The sequence below is a fragment of the Telmatherina bonti genome, assembly GCF_933228915.1.
Source record: "Telmatherina bonti genome assembly, chromosome: 1".
In the NCBI taxonomy this organism is placed as follows: domain Eukaryota; kingdom Metazoa; phylum Chordata; class Actinopteri; order Atheriniformes; family Telmatherinidae; genus Telmatherina; species Telmatherina bonti.
In genome coordinates, this window is record NC_136619.1 from 1,309,133 (window position 1) to 1,325,944 (window position 16,812).

General features: G+C 51.3%; 1 protein-coding gene across 2 annotated transcripts in view; it reads right to left on the reverse strand.

Moving 5' to 3' along the window:
• arnt2 (aryl-hydrocarbon receptor nuclear translocator 2) overlaps positions 1 to 16,812 on the reverse strand; it is an 89,346-nt gene that overhangs the window by 16,379 nt on the left and 56,155 nt on the right. For both annotated transcript variants that reach the window (XM_079239733.1, XM_079239732.1), the window contains 3 exons: positions 15,524 to 15,626; positions 10,414 to 10,479; positions 4,741 to 4,826 (listed from right to left, as the gene is read on the reverse strand). In XM_079239733.1, coding sequence (XP_079095859.1) covers positions 4,741 to 4,826; positions 10,414 to 10,479; positions 15,524 to 15,626 — 255 coding nt within the window. The remainder of the gene's footprint in view (positions 1 to 4,740; positions 4,827 to 10,413; positions 10,480 to 15,523; positions 15,627 to 16,812) is intronic.

Here is a 16,812-nt window from a genome sequence, read left to right on the forward strand (position 1 = left end):
ATGGACTGATGGACCGATGAACTGATGGATTGATGGATTGCTGGACTGATGGATTGATGGATTGATGAATTGATGGATTGCTGGACTGATGGATTGATGGACTGATGGATTGCTGGACTGATGGACTGATGGATTGCTGGACTGATGGATTAATGGATTGATGGACTGATGGATTGCTGGACTGATGGATTGATGGATTGCTGGACTGATGGATTAATGGATTGCTGGACTGATGGATTGATGGACTGATGGATTAATGGATTGCTGGACTGATGGACTGATGGATTGATGGACTGATGGATTGCTAGACTGATGGATTGATGGATTGCTGGACTGATGGATTAATGGATTGCTGGACTGATGGATTGATGGACTGATGGATTAATGGATTGCTGGACTGATGGACTGATGGATTGATGGACTGATGGATTGCTGGACTGATGGATTAATGGATTGCTGGACTGATGGACTGATGGATTGATGGACTGATGGATTGCTGGACTGATGGATTGATGGATTGCTGGACTGATGGACTGATGGATTGATGGACTGATGGATTGCTGGATTGCTGGACTGATGGATTGATGGACTGATGGATTAATGGATTGCTGGACTGATGGATTGCTGGACTGATGGATTGATGGACTGATGGATTGATGGACTGATGGATTGATGGATTGCTGGACTGATGGATTAATGGATTGCTGGACTGATGGACTGATGGATTAATGGATTGCTGGACTGATGGACTGATGGATTGCTGGACTGATGGACTGATGGACTGATGGATTGCTGGACTGATGGACTGATGGATTGCTGGACTGATGGACTGATGGATTGCTGGACTGATGGACTGATGGACTGATGGATTGCTGGACTGATGGACTGATGGATTGCTGGACTGATGGACTGATGGATTGCTGGACTGATGGATTAATGGATTGCTGGACTGATGGACTGATGGATTGCTGGACTGATGGATTGATGGATTGATGGACTGATGGACTGATGGATTGCTGGACTGATGGATTAATGGATTGCTGGACTGATGGACTGATGGATTGATGGATTGATGGACTGATGGATTGCTGGACTGATGGATTGATGGATTGCTGGACTGATGGATTAATGGATTGCTGGACTGATGGACTGATGGATTGATGGACTGATGGATTGCTGGACTGATGGATTGATGGATTGCTGGACTGATGGACTGATGGATTGATGGATTGATGGACTGATGGATTGCTGGACTGATGGATTGATGGATTGCTGGACTGATGGATTAATGGATTGCTGGACTGATGGACTGATGGATTGCTGGACTGATGGATTGATGGATTGATGGACTGATGGACTGATGGATTGCTGGACTGATGGATTAATGGATTGCTGGACTGATGGACTGATGGATTGCTGGACTGATGGATTGCTGGACTGATGGATTAATGGATTGCTGGACTGATGGACTGATGGATTGATGGACTGATGGATTAATGGATTGCTGGACTGATGGACTGATGGATTGATGGACTGATGGATTGCTGGACTGATGGACTGATGGATTGATGGATTGATGGATTGATGGATTGCTGGACTGATGGACTGATGGATTGATGGACTGATGGATTAATGGACTGATGGACTGATGGACTGATGGATTGATGGACTGATGGATTGCTGGATTAATGGATTAATGGATTGCTGGACTGATGGACTGATGGATTGCTGGACTGATGGATTGCTGGACTGATGGATTGATGGATTGCTGGACTGATGGATTGATGGATTGATGAATTGATGGATTGCTGGACTGATGGATTGATGGACTGATGGATTGCTGGACTGATGGACTGATGGATTGCTGGACTGATGGATTAATGGATTGATGGACTGATGGATTGCTGGACTGATGGATTGATGGATTGCTGGACTGATGGATTAATGGATTGCTGGACTGATGGATTGATGGACTGATGGATTAATGGATTGCTGGACTGATGGACTGATGGATTGATGGACTGATGGATTGCTAGACTGATGGATTGATGGATTGCTGGACTGATGGACTAATGGATTGCTGGACTGATGGATTGATGGACTGATGGATTAATGGATTGCTGGACTGATGGACTGATGGATTGATGGACTGATGGATTGCTGGACTGATGGATTAATGGATTGCTGGACTGATGGACTGATGGATTGATGGACTGATGGATTGCTGGACTGATGGATTGATGGATTGCTGGACTGATGGACTGATGGATTGATGGACTGATGGATTGCTGGATTGCTGGACTGATGGATTGATGGACTGATGGATTAATGGATTGCTGGACTGATGGATTGCTGGACTGATGGATTGATGGACTGATGGATTGATGGACTGATGGATTGATGGATTGCTGGACTGATGGATTAATGGATTGCTGGACTGATGGACTGATGGATTAATGGATTGCTGGACTGATGGACTGATGGATTGCTGGACTGATGGACTGATGGACTGATGGATTGCTGGACTGATGGACTGATGGATTGCTGGACTGATGGACTGATGGATTGCTGGACTGATGGACTGATGGACTGATGGATTGCTGGACTGATGGACTGATGGATTGCTGGACTGATGGACTGATGGATTGCTGGACTGATGGATTAATGGATTGCTGGACTGATGGACTGATGGATTGCTGGACTGATGGATTGATGGATTGATGGACTGATGGACTGATGGATTGCTGGACTGATGGATTAATGGATTGCTGGACTGATGGACTGATGGATTGATGGATTGATGGACTGATGGATTGCTGGACTGATGGATTGATGGATTGCTGGACTGATGGATTAATGGATTGCTGGACTGATGGACTGATGGATTGATGGACTGATGGATTGCTGGACTGATGGATTGATGGATTGCTGGACTGATGGACTGATGGATTGATGGATTGATGGACTGATGGATTGCTGGACTGATGGATTGATGGATTGCTGGACTGATGGATTAATGGATTGCTGGACTGATGGACTGATGGATTGCTGGACTGATGGATTGATGGATTGATGGACTGATGGACTGATGGATTGCTGGACTGATGGATTAATGGATTGCTGGACTGATGGACTGATGGATTGCTGGACTGATGGATTGCTGGACTGATGGATTAATGGATTGCTGGACTGATGGACTGATGGATTGATGGACTGATGGATTAATGGATTGCTGGACTGATGGACTGATGGATTGATGGACTGATGGATTGCTGGACTGATGGACTGATGGATTGATGGATTGATGGATTGATGGATTGCTGGACTGATGGACTGATGGATTGATGGACTGATGGATTAATGGACTGATGGACTGATGGACTGATGGATTGATGGACTGATGGATTGCTGGACTGATGGATTAATGGATTGCTGGACTGATGGACTGATGGATTGCTGGACTGATGGATTGCTGGACTGATGGATTGATGGATTGCTGGACTGATGGATTGATGGACTGATGGATTGCTGGACTGATGGATTGATGGACTGATGGATTGATGGATTGATGGATTGCTGGACTGATGGATTGATGGACTGATGGATTAATGGATTGCTGGACTGATGGACTGCTGGACTGATGGATTGCTGGACTGATGGATTGATGGACTGATGGATTAATGGATTGCTGGACTGATGGACTGATGGATTGCTGGACTGATGGATTGCTGGACTGATGGATTGATGGACTGATGGATTGATGGACTGATGGATTGCTGGACTGATGGATTGATGGACTGATGGATTGCTGGACTGATGGATTGATTGAGTAATAGCTTTATGCACTGATGAATTGACAGAAACTTGATAGACTGTAAAGGTATCTTGTCTAAGTCATGGACCCATCACATAAGAGATGTTTCTCCATCTTCCACCATCATTGTGTTCGACACATCCAGGGATCTGGAACTTTCCCATCTTCAGTTGTCCTCAAGGTTCCCGTCCCTCTTTGATGCATGGAAGCATATTTTTGTCTTTATCTGTCCTCTGCAGTGGGGTCTTTCTGAGGCGACGTGGATCCGGGATTTCAACACGCCTCCATCTGTTATGAATCAGTCTGCATGTCGCTGGACTGCCTCTGTTTGCAGAACCGGGCCCAGAACATTCCAGGGTATTTATAGAGGCATGAAGTCAGCCATGTGTCAGTGATTACACATGCCGAGTGTTTCAGATGGAAATACTCCTGACCTGAACTGTTTGTGGCCACGTCTCAGATTCAGTGCAGGATATAATCTGGAATAAAAGCTTCTACCGTTTCCTTGTTTTAATATCCAACAGAAAGACCCAAAATGCTCTGACTGGTAGTTTGAAACGGTCCCAGTCCGGACCAGCTGGCTCACAGTGGAAGAATGTGCAGTTATGCAAACATAGAGAAACTATTTCCAGCATCTATATGGCTGATAAGAACCGGCTGAGATTCTGGTACCCGACCGGTTTGGTCCGGTCAGCAGAGGGTACAGAAACATCACAGAGAACATAGAGAAAACACACATGATGAAAACAGAACGTTTAGTTCCTCAAGTTCCTGGAAGGAAAACACACTGAAGTCAGAGAACGCACACACCAGTTCTGAGAGCTGCAACTGGAAACCAGTCAGACTGAACCCAGCTCCACGTCTCTGTCCAACACCGAGGATGGAGCTGAAACCAGCTGCTTGTGGCTCCAGCTGTGTGTGTTTACCTGCAGGGGGCCACGCCTTGATGTATCCTGTGCAGTGTACCACTGAGTACTGAGCCTCCCCTTCCTTAGAGGGTCCCAGTCCGTTCCTGAACACACAATAACATTTTAGTTTTTAATGATAAACCTGAAGCCTTTCTGGCAGGCTACATGTCAAGATGCCCCCCTAACGTGCAATGCTGAGGGCCAGCTAAGTTTGATAGACATATCTCCATCCAGTCGTTTAGAACAGTCGGTTAAAATGACTAAATGCTGTTTTTCAGACCTGCAGGTCGTCAGGTGACTGAATGTTTTTCTGTTCCAGCATTTGATGATTTTATTCTACTCTACTGTCATTTAGCAGAAGCTTTTCTCTGCTCTGCGAGTAACCCAACAACAAGTCGTGGATCAGCAGCAAGCTGAAAGAGGTCCTGAGAAAGGAGCATTTAGAAATGGTGTTCAGGAGGAGATTAAGATGGTGCAGAGAGCTCAAACTGCCCCAGGGAAGCAAAAGAGGCAAATGGAAGGGAGGTGGCGAGGTGGGATGACATGAAGGTCATCACTGGTTGCAGTAAAGGGAATGTTAGAGTAACTGGTGCAGATTTAGAAAGCAGCTGAGTTCAATCATTTTTAAAGTAAGTTTAACTCTTTCTGCCGTCGCCTCTTCCTCTGTCCCAACATCGTCTGCACCGAAAGATTGGTCTTCCTCCCCCGACCCTGTACCCAGCCTTCCCTCCTCACCAGCCCTCTCCAGCATGTCTTTAACATGCCTCATCCCCTGACTTAAGTTGACATTTCTCACGGCTTCGGTCAGGGTACTGACGGGATTAAACGGAAAGGCACCAGAGAGCACTACTCGGTTGTCTCCCTTTCTGGATGTGTGGCAGGTTTGAACCTCCTCCAGATAAAGAATACACATAATGCTCTACAACTACCATTTTTTGTGACCCGAAAGGCACTGCAGTCGCTTCATGTCAAGCAGAAGGTTGAGTCCAGGACAAAGTGTCCTGCTAAGCAGCCATTCAGGTCCAATTGACCTTAGCCGCGGTTACATCTTAAGATAAAAGCCTTTTAATATGAGCACTTAGAAGCTTATTATAAAGTATCAAAGATCACATATGATAATATTAGTAGGGCGCAACATGAAATTTCCACGGAATTCACACACACTGCTGGTCGGATTTAAACTGTCATGTGACATGTTGTAGAATACTGAGCTCCTGAAGTAAATCTCATTAAACTGGTTAATCTGCATCATCTGAGTAGATGAATTGTGTAAATTCATACAGTCAGAAATTCAGAGCTGGAGCGTATCCCAGCGACAGGCGAGGCGGGCACACCCTGGTGTATCCCAGCGACAGGCGCGGCGGGTGCACCCTGGTGTATCCCAGCGACAGGCGAGGCGGGCGCACCCTGGTGTATCCCAGCGACAGGCGAGGCGGGCGCACCCTGGTGTATCCCAGCGACAGGCGCGGCGGGCGCACCCTGGTGTATCCCAGCGACAGGCGAGGCGGGCACACCCTGGTGTATCCCAGCGACAGGCGAGGCGGGCACACCCTGGTGTATCCCAGCGACAGGCGAGGCGGGCACACCCTGGTGTATCCCAGCGACAGGCGCGGCGGGTACACCCTGGTGTATCCCAGCGACAGGCGAGGCGGGTACGCCCTGGTGTATCCCAGCGACAGGCGAGGCGGGCACACCCTGGTGTATCCCAGCGACAGGCGAGGCGGGCGCACCCTGGTGTATCCCAGCGACAGGCGCGGCGGGTGCACCCTGGTGTATCCCCGACAGGCGAGGCGGGTACACCCTGGTGTATCCCAGCGACAGGCGAGGCGGGTACACCCTGGTGTATCCCAGCGACAGGCGCGGCGGGTACGCCCTGGTGTATCCCCGCAGGAGGCAAGCCGGGTGCACCCTGGTGTATCCCAGCGACAGGCGAGGCGGGTACACCCTGGTGTATCCCAGCGACAGGCGAGGCGGGTACACCCTGGTGTATCCCAGCGACAGGCGAGGCGGGTACACCCTGGTGTATCCCAGCGACAGGCGAGGCGGGTACACCCTGGTGTATCCCAGCGACAGGCATGGCGGGTACGCCCTGGTGTATCCCCGCAGGAGGCAAGCCGGGTGCACCCTGGTGTATCCCAGCGACAGGCGAGGCGGGTACACCCTGGTGTATCCCAGCGACAGGCGCGGCGGGTACACCCTGGTGTATCCCAGCGACAGACGAGGCTGGTACGCCCTGGTGTATCCCAGGGACAAGCGAGGCGGGTACGCCCTGGTGTATCCCAGCGACAGGCGAGGCTGGTACGCCCTGGTGTATCCCAGCGACAGGCGAGGCTGGTACGCCCTGGTGTATCCCAGCGACAGGCGAGGCTGGTACGCCCTGGTGTATCCCAGCGACAGGCGAGGCTGGTACGCCCTGGTGTATCCCCGCAGGAGGCAAGCCGGGTGCACCCTGGTGTATCCCAGTGACAGGCAAAGCGGGTACACCCTGGTGTATCCCAGCGACAGGCAAGGCGGGTACACCCTGGTGTATCCCAGCGACAGGCAAGGCGGGTGCACCCTGGTGTATCCCAGCGACAGGCAAGGCGGGTACACCCTGGTGTATCCCAGCGACAGACGAGGCTGGTACGCCCTGGTGTATCCCAGGGACAAGCGAGGCGGGTACGCCCTGGTGTATCCCAGCGACAGGCGAGGCTGGTACGCCCTGGTGTATCCCAGCGACAGGCGAGGCTGGTACGCCCTGGTGTATCCCAGCGACAGGCGAGGCTGGTACGCCCTGGTGTATCCCAGCGACAGGCGAGGCTGGTACGCCCTGGTGTATCCCAGCGACAGGCGAGGCTGGTACGCCCTGGTGTATCCCAGCGACAGGCGAGGCTGGTACGCCCTGGTGTATCCCCGCAGGAGGCAAGCCGGGTGCACCCTGGTGTATCCCAGTGACAGGCAAAGCGGGTACACCCTGGTGTATCCCAGCGACAGGCAAGGCGGGTGCACCCTGGTGTATCCCAGCGACAGGCAAGGCGGGTACACCCTGGTGTATCCCAGCGACAGACGAGGCTGGTACGCCCTGGTGTATCCCAGGGACAAGCGAGGCGGGTACGCCCTGGTGTATCCCAGCGACAGGCGAGGCTGGTACGCCCTGGTGTATCCCAGCGACAGGCGAGGCTGGTACGCCCTGGTGTATCCCAGCGACAGGCGAGGCTGGTACGCCCTGGTGTATCCCAGCGACAGGCGAGGCTGGTACGCCCTGGTGTATCCCAGCGACAGGCGAGGCTGGTACGCCCTGGTGTATCCCAGCGACAGGCGAGGCTGGTACGCCCTGGTGTATCCCAGCGACAGGCGAGGCTGGTACGCCCTGGTGTATCCCAGCGACAGGCGAGGCTGGTACGCCCTGGTGTATCCCAGCGACAGGCGAGGCTGGTACGCCCTGGTGTATCCCAGCGACAGGCGAGGCTGGTATGCCCTGGTGTATCCCAGCGACATGCGAGACCTCTCGCCATTCCAGACCATCCACTCCTCACTCCCAGGGAGGGTTTTAGATTAGTCAGCCTTAGATTAGTCAGATTAGTCAGCCTGACATCCACTGAACACCATGTCTGGATGGTGGGAGCGAGACGGGAAAACGTCTGAGCCTCCCTCCTGAGGATCGAAAGCAGCGACGTTCTCGCTGTAACCACTTGGCCACCGTGCAGCCCAATAATAAATACACATCATGTGGGAGTTGGACTGTGGCTCAGTCCTGATGGTAAAATCTAACTGACATGATGAGGAGTACTTAACACGACATTTACGTTACAGACTTGCTCACTATGATGCTATTCCGTCCGAGTTGATCTAAGAATTCAAATATAAATGGTACTAAACAGCTTTTGTTAAGTTGGGTTTTAGCTTCCAGTACCTTCCATAAAACAAAACATCTTGTGACTGCTCTGGAATCTGCCCTGGAATGTGAATCGCAAGTCGTTCTGGGATGTGAATCGCAAGTTGTTCTGGAATGGGAATGGGAAGATGTTCTGGAAAAGGAATTGGAGGTTATTCTGGAATGTGAATTGGAAGTTGTTCTGGAATGTGAATCACAAGTTGTTCTGGAACGTGAATAGCAAGTTGTTCTGGAAGGGGAATCGGAAGATGTTCTGGAATGGGAATCGGAAGATGTTCTGGAATGTGAATTGGAAGTTGTTCTGAATTTGAATTGGAAGTTAATCTGGAATGTGAATAGGAAGTTGTCCTGGAATGTGAATTGCAAGTTGTTCTGGAATGGGTATCGCAAGTTGTTCGGGAATGGGAATTGCAAGTTGTCCTGGAACGTGAATGGGAAGTTGTCCTGGAACGTGAATCGGAAGTTGTTCTGGAATGTGAATCGAAAGTTGTTCTGGAATGGGAATCGGAAGGTGTTCTGGAATGTGAATTGGAAGTTGTCCTGGAATGTGAATCGAAAGTGGTTCTAGAAAGGGAATCGGAAGATGTTCTGGAACGGGAATTGCAAGTTGTTCTGGAATGGGTATCGCAAGTTGTTCTGGAATGGGAATCGGAAGATGTTCTGGAATGTGAATCGCAAGTTGTTCTGGAATGGGAATCGGAAGTTATTCTGGAATGTGAATCGCAAGTTTTTCTGGAATGGAAATGGGGAGATGTTCTCAAATAGGAATCGGAAGTTATTCTGGAATGTGAATTTGAAGTTGTTCTGAATTTGAATTGGAAGTTGTTCTGGAATGTGAATTGGAAGTTGTTCTGAATTTATATTGGAAGTTAATTTGGAATGTGAATTGGAAGTTGTTCTGCAACGTGAATTGCAAGTTGTTCTGGAATGTGAATCGCAAGTTGTTCTGGAATGGGAATCGGAAGTTGTTCTGGAATGGGAATCGGAAGTTGTTCTGGAATGGGAATCGGAAGTTGTTCTTAAATGGGAATCGGAAGTTATTCTGGAATGTGAATCGCAAGGTGTTCTGGAATGGGAATTGGAAGATGTTCTGGAATGGGAATCGGAAGTTATTTTGGAATGTGAATTGGAAGTTGTTCTGGAATGGGAATCGGAAGATGTTCTGGAAGGGGAACCGGAAGTTAATCTGGAATGTGAATTGGAAGTTGTTCTGGAATGTGAACAGGAAGTTGTTCTGGAATGTGAATCGTAAGTTATTCTGGATTTGGAATCGGAAGATGTTCTGGAATGGGAATTGGAAGTTGTTCTGAATTTGAATTGGAAGTTAATTTGGAATGTGAACAGGAAATTGTTCTGGAATATGAATCGCAAGTTGTTCTGGAATGGGAATCGGAAGTTGTTCTGGAATGGGAATCGGAAGTTGTTCTGGAATGTGAATCGGAAGTTGTTCTGGAACGGGAATCGCAAGTTGTTCTGGAATGGGAATCGGAAGATGTTCTTGAATGTGAATCGGGAAGTTATTCTGGAATGTGAATCGGAAGTTGTACTGGAATGTGAATCGGAAGTTGTACTGGAATGTGAATCGGAAGTTGTACTGGAATGTGAATCGGAAGTTGTACTGGAATGTGAATCGGAAGATGTTCTGGAATGGGAATAGGGAAGTTGTTCTGGAATGGGAATAGGGAAGTTATTCTGGAATGTGAATTGGAAGTTGTACTGGAATGTGAATCGGAAGATGTTCTGGAATGTGAATCGGAAGTTGTTCTGGAATTGGAATTTGCTTTGCAGGAATACTGGCATGCTCCATTAGATCCTACCTGTATCTCTTCCTCATGTTGGACAGACGGTTCAGGGAGATGTGGTCCAGAGGAGCACTGCCACACCTGCAGAACACACAGACAAATCGAAAAACGTTTACTCAAGTAGCAAGACCAGTTCAGACAGATCCGTTTGTAATAGAACCAGATCAGACAGGAAACTGATCTGGAATATGAGGGGGAATCTGGTCTGTAGTAACCAGCTTTAAGATGTTTACTAATCAGATGTTATCTGAAACACCCCCTTTTCATTTGCCGAAACAGACTCATCACACATCTCATCTTCTAGAAAAGACTTCTCCTCTCATGCCCTCTTTTTACCAACTTCTTCCATCTGGACTCAGATATTCATCGTTAACTTATCGACACCTTTATTCCTTTTTCTTCCGGCCTCGTATTTTTCACATTTGACCCGTTGACACGTTTTTCCATCAAGTACAGAAATCTCAAGAAAAAGGGATTTATTCAGTATCCCACATATCCACCGTAGTGAGATAGCCGAGGCGAGGCAGTGTGGCGAGGCGGCGTGGCGAGGCTGCAAGGCGGTGACCAGTTTTAGCCACACCTCACTGTCTCACGGTTCAGGTGAAGTCTGGACCTCCAGACGGACCTTCCCATCACTGCGGACTCGGCTGCTAACGACTCCTTTAAAACGTCTCTTCTTTCAGCTAAACAAGACTTTTTCTGTTTGTTTACGTGGAAATATGTCAAACTTCCCACTCTCTGTGTCATGCTGTCTTCCTGTGAAGCCTGTCGGTGAAAAGTGCCGTATAAACAAACTTTGCTTTCCCACCACCAGAAATCTGTTCCTGTGAAAGCAGCTGAACTGGTTGGTCTGAGTCTCCAGACTGGGAAACCAGTCACTGCGGACTGGTGAATGACGTCCCTCCTGCAGCTGGAAATGAGAGTGGACACGTTGTGGAAAGGATCAGCTTTCAGTTCCAGTTTGTGACTAAAGCAGGGAATGGGGGCCTGAGAGGCTGCAGGACAGACTCTGTTCCTGGTTCTCGGAGATTTCAGCAGATTTTCCTGATGAATAACGACATGAAGCTCTGCAGTAAACAGGGAGAGGAATGCAGTGTGGTGCTGATGTTCACCCTGAGGACTGAGGCAGGCTGTATTAATGTTTGTTTGCTCAGAGCCGACGGTTTGAACCCGCTGATGGGTGCAGCCAGGTCGTCAGTAACAGACGGGTCCCTGTGTGGACGTCCCAGCGACCACATGTTGGCTTCCTGCAGCCGGCGTTACATAAAGCAGCCTGGATGCCGACTGGGCTGCATGATACCGACCAATCACATGTCCGCCAGAACCGGACCATGCCATGTTGTTCTAGTGGCGTTCAGAACCAGGGTTAGGGTTCTAACAGAACCAGGAGAACGTTCTGGTGGTTTATATAACATGCTGAACTGTCCTGGCTGTTGTGTGAAATGGCCGCTCTGTGTTTCTGTTTGCAGGTTCTCTGCATTTCCATCTCCATGCGAGGGGTTCTGTCCATGGGAAAGTGCACGCGCAACGTGCACGGCGTTCTCCAGCGCACGCCGTTCTCCAGCGCACGCCGTTCTCCAGCGGACGGCGTGTGGGAAGTAAGAGCTGCAGGAGGACTTCCCGCCATGCTGGATGCATGCTGTCGACTATGTCAGCTGATATGGGGTCTGAGGGTAAAACCTGGGGGGGGGGGGGGGGGGGATGTCTGCTTTATGTGCCATGAACCCGGTCGTTAACTCCGCCAGCTCATGTTTTTCCCGCCGTCTTTGTGCTCAAGATAACTGGATGGATTTTTATAAAAACTTCCAGAGTTGTTGCAAATGTAAAAATGAAGAACTGATTAAATTCTGGTGGTGATCCGGATCACCGTTTGGATCCAGGAATGTTTTAAAAGGATTCTTTAACATCGTGCTTGGCGGAGGTTTCTGCTCTCCGAGTTTCTGGCTTCAGATTCAACGACCAACTTCATCCGCGGCGGGGCGGGTCGTGTACGCGGTGGGGTTTGAGTGTTGGTACTTTCTCACCACCTCGATCAGCTGTTTTATTAAAACAATCCGTTTTGCCGGCAACAGCAAACACACGGAAGCAGCAACTCCGCTTCCTGCTTTCTCTGTGTTAACCACGCCCACCTCACATGTCCGACCAATCACACGATACTTCTCGCCCCGCAAGAAAAAAGTTCTGCCAGCCCGGTGTGTCAAGAACTGTCCTCAAACACGTCCGCGAGAACAAAATGACGTCATTTTCTTGTCGGAGCCTCGAGAACAAGAAGAAAGTTCTGGCTTCTGGTGGAGGATGGAACAGGCTTTACAGTCTTGGGTCTGTGGGTCTGAGCGGCTCCTCTGCAGCTTTACATGAAGCAGTTTTTCTTCTTCAGGGTGTGTAGAGCTCACGATGCTCAGACTGCAGCCGCTGCTAAGGTGTAAATCAGGTCCAAAATGTCCAACCAGTCTGACCCACTGGAAATCAGTCTGTCCCACTGGAAATCAGTCTGACCCACTGGAAATCAGTCTGACCCACTGGAAACCAGTCTGACCCACTGGAAACCAGTCTGTCCCACTGGAAACCAGTCTGACCCACTGGAAACCAGTCTGACCCACTGGAAACCAGTCTGACCCACTGGAAATCAGTCTGACCCACTGGAAATCAGTCTGACCCACTGGAAACCAGTCTGTCCCTCTGGAAACCAGTCTGACCCACTGGAAACCAGTCTGACCCACTGGAAACCAGTCTGTCCCACTGGAAACCAGTCTGTCCCTCTGGAAACCAGTCTGACCCACTGGAAACCAGTCTGACCCACTGGAAACCAGTCTGTCCCACTGGAAACCAGTCGGACCCACTGGAAATCAGTCTGTCCCACTGGAAACCAGTCTGTCCCACTGGAAACCAGTCGGACCCACTGGAAATCAGTCTGTCCCACTGGAAACCAGTCGGACCCACTGGAAACCAGTCTGTCCCACCGGAAACCAGTCTGACCCACCGGAAACCAGTCTGTCCCACCGGAAACCAGTTGGACCCACCGGAAACCAGTTGGACCCACTGGAAACCAGTCTGTCCCACTGGAAACCAGTCTGACCCACTGGAAACCAGTCTGACCCACTGGAACCCAGACTGTCCCACTGGAAACCAGTCTGACCCACTGGAAACCAGTCTGACCCACTGGAAACCAGTCTGACCCACTGGAACCCAGACTGTCCCACTGGAACCCAGTCTGTCCCACTGGAAACCAGTCTGACCCACTGGAACCCAGACTATCCCACTGGAAACCAGTCTGTCCCACCGGAAACCAGTCGGACCCACCGGAAACCAGTCGGACCCACCGGAAACCAGTCGGACCCACCGGAAACCAGTCTGTCCCACCGGAAACCAGTCTGTCCCACCGGAAATCAGTCTGTCCCACCGGAAACCAGTCTGGCCCACTGGAAACCAGTCGGACCCACTGGAAACCAGTCTGTCCCACTGGAAACCAGTCGGACCCTATGGAACCCAGTCTGTCCCACTGGAAACCAGTCGGACCCTATGGAACCCAGTCTGTCCCACTGGAAACCAGTCTGACCCACTGGAACCCAGTCTGTCCCACTGGAAATCAGTCTGTCCCACTGGAAATCAGTCTGACCCACTGGAAACCAGTCTGTCCCTCTGGAAACCAGTCTGACCCACTGGAAACCAGTCGGACCCACTGGAAACCAGTCTGTCCCACTGGAAACCAGTCTGTCCCACTGGAAATCAGTCTGTCCCACTGGAAACCAGTCTGACCCATTGGAAATCAGTCTGTCCCACTGGAAACCAGTCTGACCCACTGGAAACCAGTCGGACCCACTGGAAACCAGTCTGTCCCACTGGAAACCAGTCTGTCCCACTGGAAACCAGTCTGTCCCACTGGAAATCAGTCTGTCCCACTGGAAACCAGTCGGACCCACTGGAAACCAGTCTGTCCCACTGGAAACCAGTCTGTCCCACTGGAAACCAGTCTGACCCACTGGAAACCAGTCTGACCCACTGGAAACCAGTCTGACCCACTGGAAACCAGTCGGACCCACTGGAAACCAGTCTGTCCCACTGGAAACCAGTCTGTCCCACTGGAAATCAGTCTGACCCACTGGAAATCAGTCTGTCCCACTGGAAACCAGTCTGTCCCACTGGAAATCAGTCTGTCCCACTGGAAACCAGTCTGACCCACTGGAAATCAGTCTGTCCCTCTGGAAACCAGTCTGACCCACTGGAAACCAGTCTGTCCCACTGGAAACCAGTCTGACCCACTGGAAACCAGTCTGACCCACTGGAAACCAGTCTGACCCACTGGAAACCAGTCGGACCCACTGGAAATCAGTCTGTCCCACTGGAAACCAGTCTGTCCCACTGGAAATCAGTCTGTCCCACTGGAAACCAGTCTGACCCACTGGAAATCAGTCTGTCCCTCTGGAAACCAGTCTGACCCACTGGAAACCAGTCGGACCCACTGGAAACCAGTCGGACCCACTGGAAACCAGTCTGACCCACTGGAAATCAGTCTGTCCCACTGGAAACCAGTTGGACCCACTGGAAACCAGTCTGACCCACTGGAAACCAGTCTGACCCACTGGAAACCAGTCGGACCCACTGGAAATCAGTCTGTCCCACTGGAAACCAGTCGGACCCACTGGAACCCAGTCTGACCCACTGGAAATCAGTCTGTCCCACTGGAAACCAGTTGGACCCACTGGAAATCAGTCTGTCCCACTGGAAACCAGTTGGACCCACTGGAAACCAGTCGGACCCACTGGAAACCAGTCGGACCCACTGGAAATCAGTCGGACCCACTGGAAATCAGTCTGTCCCACTGGAACCCAGTCTGACCCACTGGAAATCAGTCTGTCCCACTGGAAACCAGTTGGACCCACTGGAAATCAGTCTGTCCCACTGGAAACCAGTTGGACCCACTGGAAACCAGTCGGACCCACTGGAAACCAGTCGGACCCACTGGAAACCAGTCTGTCCCACTGGAACCCAGTCTGACCCACTGGAAACCAGTCGGACCCACTGGAAACCAGTCGGACCCACTGGAAACCAGTCGGACCCACTGGAAACCACGATGAGTTAACCTGCAGACATGCTGAGTCATGTGTCGTCATGGCAACAGACAAACCTCATGCGGCAGATGAAGGAGCGGCGGGAGCCCATGCACATCCTCATGGAGGACTGCTGACCTTCCTTCTTCACGGTGCCCGTCTTCAGGTCCAGAATCCTCCCTGTGGACACACAAGCACCCCGTCACAACATGGACCCAACCGGGTCGCCTGGACAACAGCTGCCTGCTGCACCTGCCCTGACCATCCGTCAGCCGCCGCGGGCGATAAGGGGGGCGGGGCTGGAACTATATGTAACTGGAGTAAACATGCTCTTTGGGGGCGGTGTTGGGGGGCTTGGGGATGTGGACCGGGGGTCCGGACTCTCCCCTTCCTCACAAGGCTGGGGGGGGTGTCATGTAGTCCAAGGGTTTAGCCCTCACTCAGGGCTTGAGATTGGGGGCTGGGTGGAGGTTAGATGTGGGGGGGGGGACTGAGTCCTGTGGTGGGATTAGCCCTGCTCGCCCAGGGGGTGGTGGGGAACGCGGGGCTCCGGGTTCTGTCCCTGGCCGGTACCTGGTGAGGCGGGGTGCTCCCGCTGCGACCCCTCCTGGACCCCCTAGACCTGCCCCTGGATCCTGGAGGAGGGGCATGATTACTCACCCCAATGTTTAGTACACACACTGCACACACACACACCTGCTCCACTGCACACACACACCTACCCTGCTGCACACACACACACCTGCTCCACTGCACACACACACACACCTGCCTCACTGCACACACACACCTACCCTGCTGCACACACACACACACACACCTGTCCCACTGTGCACACACACCTGCCTCACTGCACACACACACCTACCCTGCTGCACACACACACACCTGCTCCACTGCACACACACACCTACCCTGCTGCACACACACACACCTGCTCCACTGCACACACACACACACCTGCCTCACTGCACACACACACCTACCCTGCTGCACACACACACACACACACACACCTGTCCCACTGTGCACACACACCTGCCTCACTGCACACACACACCTACCCTGCTGCACACACACACACACCTGCTCCACTGCACACACACACACACACACACACACACCTGCCTCACTGCACACACACACCTACCCTGCTGCACACACACACACACACACACACCTGTCCCACTGTGCACACACACCTGCCTCACTGCACACACACACACACCTGCCCCACTGCACACACACACACCTGCCTCACTGCACACACACACACACCTGCCTCACTGCACACACACACACACCTGCCTCACTGCACACACACACACACCTGCCTCACTGCACACACACACACACCTGCCTCACT